Below are 16,160 nucleotides of genomic sequence, written 5' to 3'. Positions count from 1 at the left end.
GCGCTTCCACTCGACCCGCCGAGCGCCTCCGCGCGGCCGGCTTTGCCGTTTCCAAGAACTGGATTCGCCGCCTCTGACGACGAGACCTCGTCGGTCGGGCTGACGCCCGCGCGCTCACCCGAACCAAGCCAAAGGCGCAGCGGCGAGCTTTTTCGTGAAAATGGGTCACTTTGGAGACGGCGAGAACTTCCGACAGACTTATTTGACCCCCGGGGATGTGTGGCATGTAACAGGATGCTCCTGCAGTTACACAAGACAAAAAGCGCCTGCGCGCGCTTATGCAAGTTTGCACAACAACGTTGCGTAAGGTTTTCGTGTTTTTTTTTTCTTCATGCGTGCGTAGTTAATGGTTTTAATATGTAACACTGGCGCTTCCACAACAACTTGTTTTTTTCCACATGACCGGCAAAGCCAACAGCGACATGCGGTGGACGTTGGCGCTGCACAGGTTTGGGAGAACACAAAAGGAAAAAACACGTCGGCGTTTGTCGACGCAAACGCGTTTTGGAGGTTCATGTGCAAATGTGATGAAACGTAACCGAACGATTCAGCCGTGACGTCGCCATTGCCGTTTGCTTTCGCAGTCTCCCACCTTGTGGATTCTGTTTGTTTTGTTTGTTTATTGAACATAAAACATATATACAGTAATAATTTGACAGAAAATAAGGTAGATAAAAAAAGAAAGAAATCAATCTTCATACAACACAGTTATTATGTTCAAGGGAGTAGGAAGAAGTAAAAAACGTATCTAGTCCTACCCCGTTATGTGATTGTATCTAATAAATCATTTTTATATCAATCAGAAAAGAAAAAAGTAAGAAGAAAGAAGTCTCCATTAAGGCTCCTACTTTAGCCTTAACCGTGATATTTTTACAACTTTTGGTTTGTATCGGGATTATATACTTCCACACCCTGACACTCTTGTGTCAATTTTCTCTTGTATTCATAATGGATATTTATATACCTTTCTCTATTTATCAACTTAGTTCTGATTTATCATTATATTTCATGTTTTGAATTTATCATTTTAACTCTGATTGATGTAGCTTGTTTGTACTATTTTTTTGAATTTGTTTTTGAACTCAGCAAGCGATTTACTAATTTTCAGGTCCGTTTGGAGATTATTCCACAGATTAACACCTTTGATAGATACACTTCTTTGCTCGATGTTTGTTCTTGTTTTGAGTTTTTTGAATAAGTCGCTACCTCTTAAATCATAGCTGCTTTCTCGAATTTCGAAAAACTTCTGAATGTTTTGGCACAGCAGGTTATTGTGTGCTTCGTACATTAATTGGGCGATTTTAAAGTCAACCGGGTCATAAAATGTCATCGTATTTAATTTGATAAATAGTGGATTTGTGGGTTCCGTATATTTTGATCTATTAATAATTCGAATTGCTTTTTTTTGTAGGTTGAGAATAGGGAGTGTGTTTGTTTTGCAGGCATTTCCCCATATTTCCACACAGTAGGTCATATATGGTCATAATAATGAAGTGTATAATGTGTACAAAGATCTCTTATTTAGCGCTTCCTCGGTTTTGTAGAGGATCCCGACGGTTTTGGCTATTTTTCTTTTTACGTTATCGATATGTGGCTTCCCACATAGTTTTGAGTCTATTACTAATCCGAGAAACTTGGTTTCATACGCTCTTTCTATCTCAATTGAGTTTACCATCATTTTAGCTTGGTGTTTGATTGGTCTTGTGCCAAAAACAATTAACTTCGATTTTTTCAGGTTAAGTGACAATTTATTTCTGTCGAACCAGTTTTTTAATTTGTTGAATTCGTTTTCTACGGTTGTCAGGAGCTGTTTCAGATTTATTCCAGAACAGTAGAAAGTTGTATCATCAGCAAATAGGACACATTGAAATTGTTTTGAGACCTTGCAGATATCATTTATATATAAGATGAATCGTTTTGGACCAAGCACTGACCCCTGAGGAACTCCGTGAGTGATTTTTAGTTGATTCGTTTTTTTATTGTTGAGTTGCACGTACTGATATCTGTTTTCTAAATAACTTTTTATCCATTTATAAGCTACACCTCTAATGCCATATCTTTCTAGTTTTTTCAATAATCTACTGTGATCTATTGTGTCAAAAGCTTATTTTAGATCTAGGAAAACCCCAACAGTAAATTCTTTGTTGTCTATATTAGTGGCTATTGCTTCCGCAAACTCCATAACTGCCATTGAGGTGGTCCGTTTTTCCCTGAAGCCATATTGATTCTCGCTTAACAGCGCATGCTTTTGTATAAAGCTATCAAGTCTGCGAGAACATCGTTTTTCTAATATTTTTGAAAATTGTGTTAGTAGTGATATTGGTCTATAATTTGTAAACCGATGTCTTTCTCCACGTTTATAGATTGGGATAACTTTAGCAATTTTCATTTTTGATGGAAAGATACCGGCTTTGAATGACAGGTTGCATATGTGCGTGAAAGGTCGCACTACATATTCTATAATCTGCTTTATTATTGTCATGTCAATATTAAAGCAATCAGTTGACTTTTTATTTTTAAAAGTTTTTATAATATTTGATACTTCTTCTTGTTTTACAGCAGTAAGGAACATCGTGGAGGAGTTTTTTTCTACGTATCTATTTCAAACAAGTTTGTTGGATCAGGAATTTGTTTTGCTAGGTCACTGCCGATGTTGACAAAATACTCATTAAATTCAGTTGCTATTTCTGCAGTTTTTTCCAAAATAGTATTTTTGCCTTTGATAAAATACTCTGGATAATCCATTTTTTTAGGACTATTTCTGATTACTTGGTTAAGTATCTTCCACATTTCTTGTGTGTTACTTTTATTCTGCTCTAATAGTGCATGATAATGATCTCTTTTACCGGTTCTTATAATATTTACTAGTTTATTTTTATAGCTCTTCTTCAGTTCTCAATTTTAAAAACAATTTATATAAATTGTTTTTCTTTTTACATGCGTTTTCTATGCCTTTCGTTATCCATGGCTTACTTGGGTCTTTTATACTTTTTGGAGACTTTAGTTAATGGAAAATGTTTATCATATAAGGAGATTATGGTAGACTGGAATACTTCAAACGCTGTATTTGGGTCTTCGTTTGAGTAGACCTCGGTCCAGTTTTGTTTTTCTAGGTCTTGCTTAAAGGCGTCGGTGGAGCGTTGGGTTCTTAGTCTTATTTCTGTTATGTGAGTTCTTGACTTAGCTTTTCTATCAAAATAATGATGAAAAACTGCAAAAACAGGTAGGTGGTCACTTATGTCATTAATGAGAAGTCCACTTTCCATTTTATGGTCAATCTTATTTATAAATATGTTATCTATTAATGTGGTCGTGTCTACTGTTATTCTGCTAGGTTTCAGGATTACTGGGAAAAAGCTGTTGCTGTACATAGTATTTATGAAGTCGGTTGTTTTTTTGTGTCCATTTGGGTTTAATAAGTCAATGTTAAAGTCACCACATATTATTCGTGTTTTCTTATCGTTGTTGTAACTGAGCATATCTGTTAGTTTTTTTTTTGAATGTGTCAATACATGATCCCGGTGTCCTATAGATGCAACTTATGATGATATTTGATGCCTTTTTATTATGTATTTCAATGGTTAGATTCAAACTAAAACGGCCTCGTTCGTTTGACGGGGGGCGCTCTTAAAAAAAGCCGTTAAAAGTCAATCGAGTGAACGCGCAAGCGAGCACCGCAGCGCGTGACTCCGAGCGAGCTAGCAAAGCAACCAAAGCTAACGGGGCTAATGTTAGCCGGCCACGAATGAGAAGCGAGGACACATTTGAACTACTGCTAGTCGGGATCCATTTCAGCTTGTTTTTCTTCATTCTTTCGTCGTCAAATGCAATTCCACGTTTGCAACAAAATGGCTTCAAAAGGGAAAGGTGTGAATCGGCAGTAGCGACACTTTTGTCTTCCACGCGACACGCAAGTTCAAAGAGAAACGGGAACGCGCGCGCGGACCATTTGATTGGTGTCGGGTGGCTCACCCCCGGGTGGGCGTGGCCAGAGGACCGCCCGTGACCGCCGTCGTCTGCGGCAGAGCAGACGACGGCGTCTTCCGCCGCTCCGGAAAGACCGAGCAAAGTCACTTTCAACGGACGTTTGCCGTGGCGAGCGCAAGAAGAAGAAGAAGAAGAAAGGAGGACAAAGAGGACACGGCAGCGGTGGAGGTGTAGAAAAAGACAGTTTATTGCTTGAAGTTGGTGGAATGAACGAGTACACACACACACACACACACAAACCGTCCTCCTCATCCGACATCGTCAACATTTTAGTCAAGAAGGGGAGTGGGGGGGGGGGTCTCTGACATTCACAACGTAAAGAGAATTTAGAGGAGACGCAGTCGGAAATCAAAGTCGGCACGACTCCGCCTTTGCTCGCACTGTCCATCCGTCCTCACGGGCGTGTGCCCCCCCCCCCCCCCACTACCCCGAGCCCGAGCACCTCCTTTGCCGGATCACATGTCTTCGTCTTCGTCTTCGTCCTGAGAGGAACCGGCCTGTTGGGCGGCGCTGGCCGCCGCCATCTGGGCCTGCTGCGCCGCCTGCTGCATCTGCAGCCACTCCTGCTGCGCCAGCTCGGCCTGCTGCTGCCGCGCCTGCACGCACGCACGCACGCACAGACACGCGCAGCCGCCCCCAAAATAAATCGGGTGCGGGCGAGTCAGACATTGGCTGGCTCTCAACGTGCCAGTTGGCACCGGGGTCCCAACGCAGCCCCCCCCCCAAGCCCCCCCGCGGCCGTCGGTCGGGCTTACCTTGGCGAAGAGCTCCTGCTGCTGCCGCAGCAGCTCCTCCTCGGGGATGCCGAGGTTCTCCAGGCGGGAGCTGGCCTTCCTCCTCTTCAAAGCCACCGTCTTGCACTCCTGCAGCACGTCCTTCACCTCGGTGATGTACGAGGCGAAGCCCAGGCTCTCCAGAGCTGCGGGGAGGGGGGACACGGCGGCGTCAGCAAGGCGAGCCTTCGCAAGTCGCGACTCGGGTCGCGGGCCGTCCGCGGCCCCGCCACCGGCGACTTGACACTGGTTTGCACAACCTCGCGACCCCCGAGGCTTCAAAACCGTCCATCGTTTCACTCGAGCTCGTTTTGCCTTCACGCGGGAAGACGCTCTTCTTCTCCTGCGTCCGCTGCGACGTCAACAAAGAGGTAGCGGCAGCAAAAGAAGAACGCGTCAAGGCGAAACAAGCTCAAGACAAACAAATTTTGGTTCAATACAGCCATAAATCGAAAAAAGGGGCTTTTCGGGTTGCAATTTTTAAACGAATAACAATGGCTCCGACACATCAACACTGCCTTCTACCGGACGGAAAGGGGATGGCCTTTGCACACGTTGTGACGATGAAACCTGCGCGCGCGTGCGCGACGATCGCGACGGAAACAAATGCGCGGGTCCGCTCTTTCTAGCGTTGAACGTTTACAAACGATAGGTCACGACCGATGCACGCGCCGCATGAAAACAACATTTCCGGCGGTCGGGCAGCGTTCGCGACGACGCGGCGTTGGCGATCGGAAGTTCCCTCACCGTTGATGACGTGCTCGGGCGAGATGGTCTTCTTGTCCGACTTGTTGCAGATCTCGTTGGCCTCGGAGGAGATGAGGTGGATGAACTCCGTGCAGCAGTTGACCACCAGCTCGCGCGCGTCGTTGGCCACGCGCACGTTGGGCAGAGTCTCCTTGATCATCTTGTTGATGGCGGCGCGCGGGATGGTCAGGTCGTCGTCGTTGCCGGAGGACGAAGCCATCGCGCGAACGAAACGCGATCAAAAACAAAGCGGTGACACGAGCAAAAAGGGGCCGGCTCCTCTGCCCCCGGTTCCAATCCAAAGAAAAGACAAGACGCCCGCCCGGCGGCTAGGTTAACGCCGCAACCGAAAGCCGAACGTCCGCGCACAACATCGGCGATCGAATATCACGGCGGAGACCCGAGACGCGGCCGGTTAGGCGACGGAGTGAAAGGCCGGCGGCTTAGTAGCCCGACGAGTCGCCGCCGTCCGAGAGCATGGCTAAAGCTCAGCTAAGCTAAGCTAAGCTAAGGCTGCCAGGCAAACAAGGGAGACACGCGACGCACGGTTGAGCCGCTGCCCCGGGGAAGCTGATTAAAGGCCGTCGCGAGCGAGCCGGATCGGAAACTAATCCATTCAAGGTGTCAAAGTCAAACAATTGTCAGAACCGGCCGTTGACTGCTTTCACGACGTACTCCGCCAACATTTGTGCGGATATGACGTGAACATGGAAACCGGACGTCGTGCGGACACGCGGGGCGAAAGCGAAGCTGACGCGGGCGCTCTGTCTCTTCTTACGGATTGATTCGTGACGTTTAAATGCTCGTTTTTTTTCAAGCCTTAAAAAAACAAAGAAAACAAGCGTCAACGTCGCTTGCTACTTCCCTCCCCTGTCCACATGCAAATGGCCAACTTGCTTTGTGACGTAACTGGCCTACAGTTCTGACTGCACGTTGCTCTTTTTGTTTTCTTCTTTCTTACAAGAACACTCCCTATGTTATCAGTATCACTTCATGTCTACAAATTACCCTATTTTCGAGTCTTAATTTGCAGCCTTACAATAAAGTATTTTTGATGAACAAACTCAACTCAAACTGCATCACTGGCGAGCCAAACGAGTAAACGAATCCATTTAATGCGTCCCAATTCAAACAAACGTAAGAATCTGCCGTTAACCGGGTGAAGGGACGCCATGTGCGTAGGTATGACGTCACAAGGAAACCGGATGTGGTGCCTCACGCAAGTTGCTCTGTCATTGTTTATCGCCACCCTGCGGTCATTTGGGGACGTGCGCTTTTTCACGGCCTCCGCACGCTTTTGATTCGTGAGGCGGGCCGCCCCCCAACATTTTTATTGATGTTAAAATATCAAGTATTTACATGATTTCTGTCCTATATTACTTGTCGGTACCCCGTCTTTATGAATAACTTGAGAAAAATAAACGTGTTCTCCATCATTACTGTATGAATGATGTATGACATGGCACGGAATATTTTCATTGGCTTCATATTTATTCCATTTGCACCCCCCCCCCAAAAAAAAGCTTATAGCGTACAAGAACGAGAGCTGTTTGCAATATTCGGAGGCTTTGAAAACGTCAAGTGACTTGATGCGGTCACATGACGGCCTGCGGGCGCGGCTAAAGACGAGCACGAGCTTGGACCGACTCCCCCCAGCGGCGAAACGGAGGCCATGTCAGTTGCTTTTGTCCAGCGCGAAGCTGCGTCTGCTCCTCCAACGCAGCAACTTGAGGAAGTTGAGGCTGGCGTTGAAGATCTTGTCGTGCTCAAAGACCATCTTGTAGAAGGTGTCGATGGGCAGATCGCCGCTGGGGTCGGCGTACTTGAGCGTGGTCATGGGCGTGTACAGCGTGTTGGTCTGGTGGCGGAACGGAGGGTTGTCCGACGTCATGATCCTCAGCGTGTGCTGAGGGGGGACACGAAAGACACGCCGGGTCCGGGCCGGGACGAGAAGGAGAACCCGAGAAGCGCTAGCGCAGGGGTGGGCAAACATTTTGGCTCGGGGGCCGCATTGACTTTTAAAATTTGACAGAAGGGCCAGGTCAGCACGAGCTATGGTACATTAAAAAAAAAACTGCATTTGTTGACAGTCCATATCAAACATCAACAGAACAAAAGCGTGTCGATGACCTATTTTAGCCTGTGCATCGCTGCAGATGGGTTGTGATCAGACCAGTAGAAGTAGAGCGATACAGAGGTACTAGGTGGTCGAAAAGATTGCCCCGCCCCCCCGTGTTCTGCAACTTCATGTCAATGCGCCACCTGGCGGTGAAATGCCTGTCATTACAAGTCCAATTGAAATGAATGCAATCATTCACATCGAACCTTAATTGTGGACCGACCTTCGGCGGGCCGGATTCGGCCCGCGGGCCGTAGTTTGCCCACCGCTGCGCTAGCGGCTCCTGGAGACCCTCTTGGAGTCACTCCGGGATGCCCCCCCCCCCACCCCCCCCCCCCCGGACGAATTGCTCAAGGAAGGACTCTATCGGAGGCGCCGGAAGGGCGGCTCCGGCAAGGTGCTCTGAAACAGCCTTCGGTTTCGGCACTTTGGCAGAGTCCTCCGGGAAAAAAACCTCTGCTCCAGGAGACCTTGAACGGCGGTCCCGGAGAGAGGGGTGACTCGGGCGGGCACGTACCTCCGCCACGTCCTCCGGCGTCTGTCCCAGCGTCTGGAAAATCTGCTTGTAGTTCTTCAGGTAGATGTTGGTGAACATGTCCGCCGTCACCGCGTCAGCGTTGCTCAGGTCCGTTTTCAGCCCTTCATCGTACACCTTCCGCTCAAAGTCGGTGATGACCGGGCCGGGCTCGATCAGGCTGATGCTGGAGCGGCGGGACGTCAAATGACATTTGAGCCCGCGATGTCCCGCGGGGTGGGTGGGGCCAAAAGCGGCGGGCCCGCCACCTCCGAGTTGGATTGCGAAAGCGGCGCCGAGGGACTCTCATTCAGGCCTCGGCTCCGGTCTCCGGTCGACCGGTCGATGGCGAGCGGCCTTCTGAGCAGCGTGCGACTTACTTGAGATTGAACCTGAGCGCTTGCACCGCCAAACTCTCGCAGAATCCCTCCACGGCAAACTTGGACGCGGCGTAGACGTCGTTGAAGAGGATCCCTGCGGGAGGGAGAGAGCGCTTATTTGCTCCGAGGCTCTTCCTTCCTTCCTTCTGGCGGGCGGGCGGGCTAAGTTCCACCTTGGATGCCCATGACGCTGCTGATGACCACCACGTGACCTTTCTTGCGCCGCTTCATGTCGGGGAGGATCTCCTTGAGCAGCCTCACCAGGCCAAAGAAGTTGGTGTCCATCACCGCCTTCATCTCGTCCAGCGACTGGCACTCGATGGGGCCGATCAGGCCCGTGCCGGCGTTACTGACTCACAGGGGGGGGAAGTTAAGCGGCCACTGACGGACGCCGCCGTGCGAACGTTGAAATTCAACGCCGGCAAATACGATCAGGGGCCGACGCTTCACGGAAGCCGAGTCGGCGGGGGGGTTGCCCGCGCTCGGGAGAAACCTTTACGCAGACGCCGTTTTGCGGCCGTCGCTATTTTTGTCCGCTCGGGGTGGGCCGTCCCCGCGTCCCTCCGCCGGCCCGTTTAGCGGCGTGCAAGTCGGCGGCCGATCGGCTCAGCGACCGAAAGAGCCCCGCTCCCAAAATCACCTGGGGCGGGATTACCGCGTGCCCGAAATCTTTCTTTCTGCACGTTTTTCATCCCAATAAGGCGTCATCACCTGAATCCTCATATTCGTTCCGGCATCCCGTCGCAAAAGACTTGACCGTACCACATTTGAAAAGAAGTGTGCCTTCTTGTTTTTGCCTTCCACTCTTCATCAAAAGCGCGGTCGGGATTGGCCATTCGCGCACGCGGGGGGCGGGTGCCACTCACTGAGGACGTCCACCCTGCGTTGGGGCAGGCTGTCCACGCAAGCTCTGATGGACGTCTCGTCGCACACGTCCAGCTGCTTGATCTCCAGCGTGCGGCCCAGGCAGCGGCCGGCCGCCTCCACCAGCGCCTCGCCTTTGCTCACGTTCCTCATGGTGGCGTACACTGACGCACGCACGCACGCACGCACGCACGCACGCACGACACGACACGACACGACACGTCAAACGCTTTGCGGTTTCGCGGCGCCCCCTGCCTGTCAGGCTTGGAAGTGATCCACCAAAGCTTTCTCGCGGCGTTTGCCCGAGTGCACGATGGCCAAGCGTCGGTTCTTCGCTGCTTTTTTAGCGAGCCTCGGGGGGCACCGCGTTCGTCACCAATCCCGTCGCATTGAAATTTCTTTTCCGGCGTGCGCGTCTTTACCCATGAACCTCTTCTTCTCGTCCTTGGCGATGCGCGTGGCGAGCGCCAGGCCGATGCCGGAGGAACATCCCGTGATCAGGACCGCCTTTTGAGTCATCTCGCCAGCCGAGCACGTCCGCGTCCGCCGAGAGGTCCGAGCCAAAGAGCCAGTGAGCGAGTGAGGAGGGGCGACCGGGGGGGGGGGGCTCCGAGCGGCTACCTTGCTTAATTCCCGCCGCTTAATCCCGACAAAGTGCCAGTCAGCACTGACGCACGGGGCGGCTCAGGAGCCACGTGACAAACGCACGCACGCTCGCGGCGACGCTTGTTCCGATGTTTATTGAAAAGCCTCACAAGGTTTCCCATCCAAATTGGCTTGCAAGCAGGCAGAAAGCAAAGGAAGGAAGGAAGATTCCACTCAAATTTTGTCGTGTGACCGGAAGGGCAAGAAGTCAAGGGCCGTCAATTCAAAATCGATGGCGCCCTTCAAATCATTTCCTTTCGGGCGTACGCCCGAGCTTTGAATGTTCTTTTTCTTTTGTGTGTAGATTTCACCGGACGAGCGAGAGAAAAACATTGCGGTGTGGCTCTCCCCGTCTTGCTGCGCAAAGACCAAAGGCACAAATCGAATCTGCCAAATTTGAAAGCGTTCATCCCGAGGCAGCGTTGAAATTGGCCAGGGTGTGACTCGACTTTCCCTTTCCGTCAACATTTTTTTTCCTTTGGCAGAGAGCCGAGAGATGAGAGATGATTAGCGAGCGAGATGACTCCGCCCACCGGATTAGAAGTGACGAAAAATGCAGGCGGCGCGAGAGTACGCGACAAGGCGAAGCGATTTGCGGCTCAACGCGCGCCGAAGATGGCCAGGGGGTCTTTGTCCCACAGGGCGGGGTCCCAGGCCAGGAACCAGCCGGTGAAGGAGGGCGGCTCCTGGCCCTGTTTGACGGTGCTGACGGGAGTCCCGCGGCGGCCGCTCGGGTCCGACTTCAAATACTCCTCGGCTGTCGGGTCGACAAACACACGCGCAGAGTTTGCGAGCGCCGTTGACGTTCGGCGTCAAAAAAAAAAGGCTCCCGTCGGGCTCACCGATGCGCGCCGCTCCTTTCTTCTCCGTCTCGTTGGCGTCCTCGCCGATCCATATGAAGAGCTGAACCCAACCGGGAAGGTCAAACGCAAGGGCCGAAACCGTCTTTCCTCGTGTCGGACGTTTGCTCGCCCGAGACAAAAGGCGATCGGAAAGTGCGGACGATTTACCTGGGAGTGCGTGTCCAGAATCATCACCTCGTCGGTCTCCAGGTCCAGCTGGTCCAAATCTCCGGGGACCTCCTCCACCTGCGCGCGAGACACCCGCGTGTCACCCGAGTAGCCGATTCAAGAGCGAGACCAGAAGAGAACCCGAGCCCGTCCGCTCCGGGGTCAAAGTCCGACGGACCGATCCGGCCGAGACCGAGACCGTTTCCGTAGCTTTGATCCGATCGGGTCGCACGCGTGACGGAAAGTCCGCAAAGACAAGACGAGGAGATTTGTCCTCACGTGGATGCGTCCGCTGGCGTTGGAGCATTCAAAGAGTCTGGGTCGCCACACTTTGGCGGTGCGGAGGGTCAGCGAGGTTTGGTAGTCCTTGCGGCCGCCCAGCACCTTCCAGAAGTTCTCTGGTGGCGCCCGGCGGCAACAGCAACAACAACGGGTCAGCGGCCGCAATGCGTCTCGAGAGCCGTACTCGGACGGCCCTCGGCTGTTACTTGTGAATGCTGGCGCGTTGCTGACCGGGCTCCTTGGTCTCGGCCACCTCGACGGGGGTGCCGCCGCCCAGGACGCCGACCACGTGTTTGGCGGCGGCCAGCTCCTCCGGCGTGGCCCCGCGACCCTTCCACACAAAAGTCCCCTTGGGCCACTTCAGCACAAAGGCGTCGTTGGAGTTGAGAGAGGACGCGTCCGCCGCCACCTGCGACGCCAAAGCCGAAGAGAAACGAGTCAGAAAGGGGTGGTGGGGGGGGGGGGGGGGGCGAGAACGACCCGCGGTCCGCACCCACCTCCACGGCCCGGACGGCCTTGGTGGAGCTCTGTCGGATGTGGAAGAGGCGGGTGGCGCTCGGCTCGCCGCCGCCGCCCTTGCGGGACGTCCCGCCCAGGTGCACCACCAGGGGCTTGCCCTTGAACAGGCTCAGCAGGTGAGGAGGTTCTTGGCCCTGAGTCACGCGCACCTGGACCGCGGCGGCAACAACGTGGCGGCAGCCGTTAGCAGGCGGCCAGCTTAGCGCAGCTCGCCGGCGTTACAAAAAAGTTCGTTTCGAAGCGATGACGCTCCGCAAACATGCCGAGCTAAGCCGATCGACCGGCGGGCGCGGTCGGCCGCAAACCCGCGTACGCCGCGGAGCGGCCCCGACGCGAGGAAGCGCTCCTTTTGCCGATAAAAGTCCGTCTGACCTGCGTAGCCACGCCTCCCATGGAGTCGTCCAGGGCGACGGCCAAGATGGCGGAGGCTCCCAGCTCAGCTTTACTGCTCTTGATTCCTTGCCTAAAGGGGGCAAAGGTCAACAAAGGTCAAGGGCCGACCCTCAATGCCAACATGCCGACGCGCCGCCGGACCAGATGTAGATGATGCGCTTCTCTTTGCAGTCCGACTTGTACGAGTACAGCAGCAGGTAGCAGTCGCCGCCGAAGAACTGGCCATGGGTGGCCGCGTCCACCGGAACCTGGCCGCCGCCCTCCACGCGCCACACCTGAAGCGCAGCGAGTGGCACGGACGAGGAGCGGTAAGCGGACCAAGAAGGGAAGTCGCGCGCGCGGCGCCGAGGACCGGGACGGACCTCCACTTTCCCCGATCCGTCGTCGGGCATGGCGTGCTGCGCGGCCATGACGTTGTTGCCGTGGAGACCGGAGGCGTCGAAGGGGATCTGTTGAACCACGGCGATTCTGCCCTTGGCGTGCGCCCGACTCACACCCGTGGTCTCGTCTTTGTCCAGCCAGTTCTCAAAGAAGTCCTTGAACAGGGTGCTCTCGGCCCCTTGCGGCAGAACCTGGACCTGCGGCGGGTCGCGCGTCTCGGCGAATCAGAGGCGAGCGCGGGCTTCCGCGGCGAGACCTCGCGCGCGGGCGGCCGCTTACCTGACACTTGGCCGAGTAGTTCTTGTCCTCGATGAACTTGTCGGCCGTGCTCAGCGCGGCTTTGCGCTCTTCCGCGTTGGAGTCGCGACCTGCGCGCCAGCCGCTAACGTGAGCTCGTGTGCCGACTTGGGAATATTCAAGACTGCGACCTTTCCCGCGACTCGCTAACTAATGAGCTCAACCGCTGGAAAAGTCAAGGAGCAAAACTCTTTGGGGACAACCGCGGAGCTTTTTTCCCCGCGCGGCTTAAGTAGCGTCAGCATCTGGGCGTCGGGCCGGCCAGCTACCTTTCCAGAAGAAGATCTTGTGATCTTGGCCGTTGTCCAGGATGTAGCACTCGCCGCTGGAAAGCATGGCCTGCTTGAAGGGGTTGCTCGGGGCCACCTCCTTCACCGTCATCTTGCCCGTAGCGTTGGACACCTGCGCGGGAAAGCGTTAGCGACGTGAGCCGCGGTCCGTTGCCGTAGCGTCTTTGCTTTTCTTGTCGCCCTTTCAGGTCGTGTTGCGCCGTTACCATGTAGAGCGACGCCGGATGTCTGCCCGTCTGCGCCGCGCGCGCATCGGAAGGTCCCGGAGGCAGGTCGGGCTTCGCTCCCAGAACCTGAGAGAAACAACAGAGCACACCGGTCGACTCCAGCGGAACGCAACGGAACCCGACGGGGCCAAGAAGAGGCGTTCCACAGAGACCGCCGGCTCTCGCGGCACCGCCGTAGAGCGGGGTAGGACGCAAAGCCGCGGCCCGGGGGCCGCATCTGGCCCGCGGGATCATTTCACGTGGCCCGCCAAGGCGAACCGTGCGCGTCCGCTTCGTATTTCTTGCAAATCGCCTTCGCTTTTAGCAACGCCGAGACATGAGCTCGCGCGAGCGTTTTTGGGTCCCTTTAAAAGACGTGACAAAATACAGAAATAAGCCGTCGAACCCACGCGTATCGACCGCCGTCCGATTTCAAAACGAGCTCATCCGTCAATGCGCGACGTGCGCCGCGTGTCTCAAGGGAAGGCCGCCGCACATTTCCCTCTGAGGGAAAGCCGAGGCGCCGCGCGGCCCGCGAGCGGAATGTGAGGGATCTCGTCGGGTCGAATCCAACGCGAGCGCGGAACCCGCTCGAATGCCATCGCAGTCACTCGAGAGGAAGGAGTTGCGACAAGGATTCTCGGGGACGAGCGTCACCTTGATGACCTCCTCGGGCTCGTCTCCCTCGTCGATCATGTGCACCTCCGCGCGCCCTCGCCGCTCGTTGTCTCGGATGTCGATGGCGAGCTGCGTGGTCTTCAAGCGCTCGTAGCGGTTGCTCTCGCTACCCGACCAGTGGTAGATGTTCTGTCAATCGCACGAGGGCCGCCCGTCAGCGAAAGGAGCCGGCGACAAAACGCCGCCCTCGTCCTCTCACCATGCCCAAGTCGATGATGAAGCAGTCGCCCTTGTTGAAGCTGGCCCAGGTCAGGTCCACCTCGGTGGCGCGCACCCGGTGGCGCCCTTTCACGTGCAGCAGACGCTTGACGTCCACCTCGTTGGTCACCACGTTTTGGAAGCCGGAGGCCACGCCCCCTTTCTGAAACGCACACGGCGCCGCCCGGCGCGAGCTCGCGTCACGACGTCGGGCCGCGCCAACTGAGGCGAAATGATGCGCGACGTGACGCGGCGCGACGACGTAGCTGCCGTGACATAGCGTCAAGTTGAGTCGGCCACCTGGTACTTGAGTCCCTTTTTGAAGTATCCGAGGAAATCCACCGACTCTTCCCCCTGGTGCTCGGTGAACTGAACGGCGGCGCCCTTCAGGCAGTTGTCCAGCTGCACCATCAAAATGTTGGCCGCGGTTTTCTCGTCCAGGGACGTCTGCTCGCCTACGGAGACCGACGGGCAAACGGGACCCTCAGACGGGCGGCGGCGGCGCGCCGGTCGGGCTTTGCGGAAAACGCGTTCAAACGCCGGCGTCGAACTCGCGACCCGACGGGGAAAATCGTGTGCGTTCGCGACAGGTTTCGACGACGCTGACATAGGAGACATTGCCGGGACTCGATTTCATTTCTTTTCCGGTTACCGGTCCCTCCGCTTAAAAGAAATGGAAAGGCGGGTACCGATCCAAGCGTGCACGTTGTAAGACGGCGCGGGGCTGGTGTGGAGGACGATGTAGGAATCCCCCATGAAGAAGCTTCCGTGCAGTGCGGCGGGGACTTCCCCCAAGTCCATCTTCTCCACGCGCCAAATCTGAAGGCCGGGACGCTTCCCCGCAGACTCAAACGCTTTGTGGGTCGGCATCTTCACCTGAATCAAACAAAATCGGCACGGTCACAAAGCGCCGCGCGAAGACCAACACAGTGGAGTCTGCTCCGCACGACTCCACTCGGCTTTATCCTCCGCCACTGGACTCCAATCAACTCCGGTCGACATGACTCCGATCTTCCAGACGTTACCCCGCTTGACTCCGTGCTATTCCACGCCACTCCACCATGTGTGTGTGGAGGGATGGGGCGGGGGCAGGGGGTGGGGGGGGGGGGGGGGGTTGTGGAAGTCGCATGGAATAATTGTTGCCGATTGACAGTGGGGATTTTTGGGGGGGGGACAGGTTGCTGCATTCCGGCGAGAGTGCCCCCCCCCCCCCAAAAAAATCTGGCAGCCACTGAAAGAAAGTGTGATCAAAGCACAAATCTTTGAGCCTCTCAAATTAGCAATTGAACATGGCTTTTTTTGGGGGGGGGGGGGGGGGGGTTCTGTTGAGGCAAGCGCGCGACGGCAGATGATAGCAACTGGCCCGACAGCGCAGAAGTGTGTGTGTGTGTGTGTGTGTGTGTTGTTATCAGAAGGGTTTGGTGATTATGAGTCAACAGGGCGCAGCCGGTGCCCCGCCTACCTGACTCGTTGGCCATTGTTCTTCACGTTTATCAACATTTCTTACAAATGCGACAACCATTCCTGACATTGATTTCCTCTTTTTTGCCCGCAAAGACACAAAGATGGACAAGAGGGGAAAAGAACCTCAATCAAAGGTGGTTGGAAATGCCGCGGCAATGGCGAGGAGAATCACCACGGTGCGACCGACGATCATACAAAGGGTGTTGGCGTGCAGACGTTACCTGCTGCTGCTGCTGAGGAGTGATGACGTTGCAAAAGGTTTTTCTTGCCGTTGACTTCTTCCCGTCTGTTTTACTTCCTTGAAGAGCGGCGGTTTTATACACCTCGTGAGGGTGGGGCACGGGCGATGGGGGTGAGAGGCGGGCGTGGCCTCCGCCCCGCCTTCAGCACGGGCGCCGCGCCAAGTCGGAAGA

The 16,160-nt window shown here is 54.3% G+C and overlaps 3 protein-coding genes across 4 annotated transcripts; all 3 read right to left on the bottom strand.

Moving 5' to 3' along the window:
- Window positions 1-4,150: 4,150 nt before the first annotated feature.
- On the bottom strand, window positions 4,151-6,586 carry dr1 (down-regulator of transcription 1). Its single transcript, XM_086114756.1, has 3 exons — window positions 5,508-6,586; window positions 4,743-4,906; window positions 4,151-4,583 (listed from the first exon to the last, which is right to left on the bottom strand). The coding sequence occupies exons 1-3, from the start codon at window positions 5,725-5,727 to the stop codon at window positions 4,443-4,445; spliced, it is 525 nt and encodes a 174-aa protein (XP_085970882.1). The 5' UTR covers window positions 5,728-6,586; the 3' UTR covers window positions 4,151-4,442.
- A 391-nt stretch (window positions 6,587-6,977) lies between these two features.
- On the bottom strand, window positions 6,978-10,048 carry LOC147203212 (retinol dehydrogenase 8). 2 transcript variants are annotated; one of them, XM_086114753.1, is made up of 6 exons: window positions 9,807-10,048; window positions 9,387-9,548; window positions 8,694-8,873; window positions 8,521-8,614; window positions 8,144-8,327; window positions 6,978-7,413 (listed from the first exon to the last, which is right to left on the bottom strand). In XM_086114753.1, the coding sequence occupies exons 1-6, from the start codon at window positions 9,901-9,903 to the stop codon at window positions 7,183-7,185; spliced, it is 948 nt and encodes a 315-aa protein (XP_085970879.1). In that variant the 5' UTR covers window positions 9,904-10,048; the 3' UTR covers window positions 6,978-7,182. The 2 variants fall into 2 exon arrangements, with proteins under 2 accessions (XP_085970879.1, XP_085970880.1); XM_086114754.1 differs by lacking the exon at window positions 9,387-9,548.
- Window positions 10,049-10,105: 57 nt separating this feature from the next.
- On the bottom strand, window positions 10,106-16,082 carry scinla (scinderin like a). The gene is made up of 17 exons (XM_086114752.1): window positions 15,969-16,082; window positions 14,973-15,159; window positions 14,584-14,738; window positions 14,285-14,446; window positions 14,065-14,214; window positions 13,408-13,494; window positions 13,181-13,313; window positions 12,894-12,982; window positions 12,596-12,811; window positions 12,375-12,508; window positions 12,213-12,303; window positions 11,819-11,989; window positions 11,553-11,730; window positions 11,319-11,437; window positions 11,040-11,117; window positions 10,872-10,932; window positions 10,106-10,786 (listed from the first exon to the last, which is right to left on the bottom strand). The coding sequence occupies exons 2-17, from the start codon at window positions 15,151-15,153 to the stop codon at window positions 10,629-10,631; spliced, it is 2,163 nt and encodes a 720-aa protein (XP_085970878.1). The 5' UTR covers window positions 15,154-15,159; window positions 15,969-16,082; the 3' UTR covers window positions 10,106-10,628.
- Window positions 16,083-16,160: the final 78 nt, after the last annotated feature.

This window comes from Hippocampus guttulatus, chromosome 7 (genome assembly GCF_054856545.1).
Source record: "Hippocampus guttulatus isolate MCC_2025c chromosome 7, RoL_Hgut_1.0, whole genome shotgun sequence".
Classification (NCBI taxonomy): Eukaryota; Metazoa; Chordata; class Actinopteri; order Syngnathiformes; family Syngnathidae; genus Hippocampus; species Hippocampus guttulatus.
The sequence above is the reverse complement of the archived record's forward strand: the minus strand, read 5'-3'. Positions and strand labels throughout refer to the sequence as shown.

What these genes read in the sequence shown, in the direction of transcription:
- dr1 (XM_086114756.1), bottom strand. Translation starts at nt 5,727, where the DNA reads ATGGCTTCGTCCTCCGGCAACGACGACGACCTGACCATCCCGCGCGCC. An exon ending in GCCCGAGCACGTCATCAACG is followed by an intron (nt 4,907 to 5,507) that starts GTGAGGGAACTT and finishes CCCTCCCCGCAG; the next exon opens with CTCTGGAGAGCCTGGGCTTC. An exon ending in AGCAGGAGCTCTTCGCCAAG is followed by an intron (nt 4,584 to 4,742) that starts GTAAGCCCGACC and finishes GCGTGCGTGCAG; the next exon opens with GCGCGGCAGCAGCAGGCCGA.
- LOC147203212 (XM_086114753.1), bottom strand. Translation starts at nt 9,903, where the DNA reads ATGACTCAAAAGGCGGTCCTGATCACGGGATGTTCCTCCGGCATCGGC. An exon ending in GCGCTCAGGTTCAATCTCAA is followed by an intron (nt 8,328 to 8,520) that starts GTAAGTCGCACG and finishes CCGCCGCTCCAG; the next exon opens with CATCAGCCTGATCGAGCCCG. An exon ending in CGCCGGAGGACGTGGCGGAG is followed by an intron (nt 7,414 to 8,143) that starts GTACGTGCCCGC and finishes GTCCCCCCTCAG; the next exon opens with CACACGCTGAGGATCATGAC.
- scinla (XM_086114752.1), bottom strand. Translation starts at nt 15,153, where the DNA reads ATGCCGACCCACAAAGCGTTTGAGTCTGCGGGGAAGCGTCCCGGCCTT. An exon ending in CAACGTGCACGCTTGGATCG is followed by an intron (nt 14,739 to 14,972) that starts GTACCCGCCTTT and finishes CGGTCTCCGTAG; the next exon opens with GCGAGCAGACGTCCCTGGAC. An exon ending in TCATCATCGACTTGGGCATG is followed by an intron (nt 14,215 to 14,284) that starts GTGAGAGGACGA and finishes TGCGATTGACAG; the next exon opens with AACATCTACCACTGGTCGGG.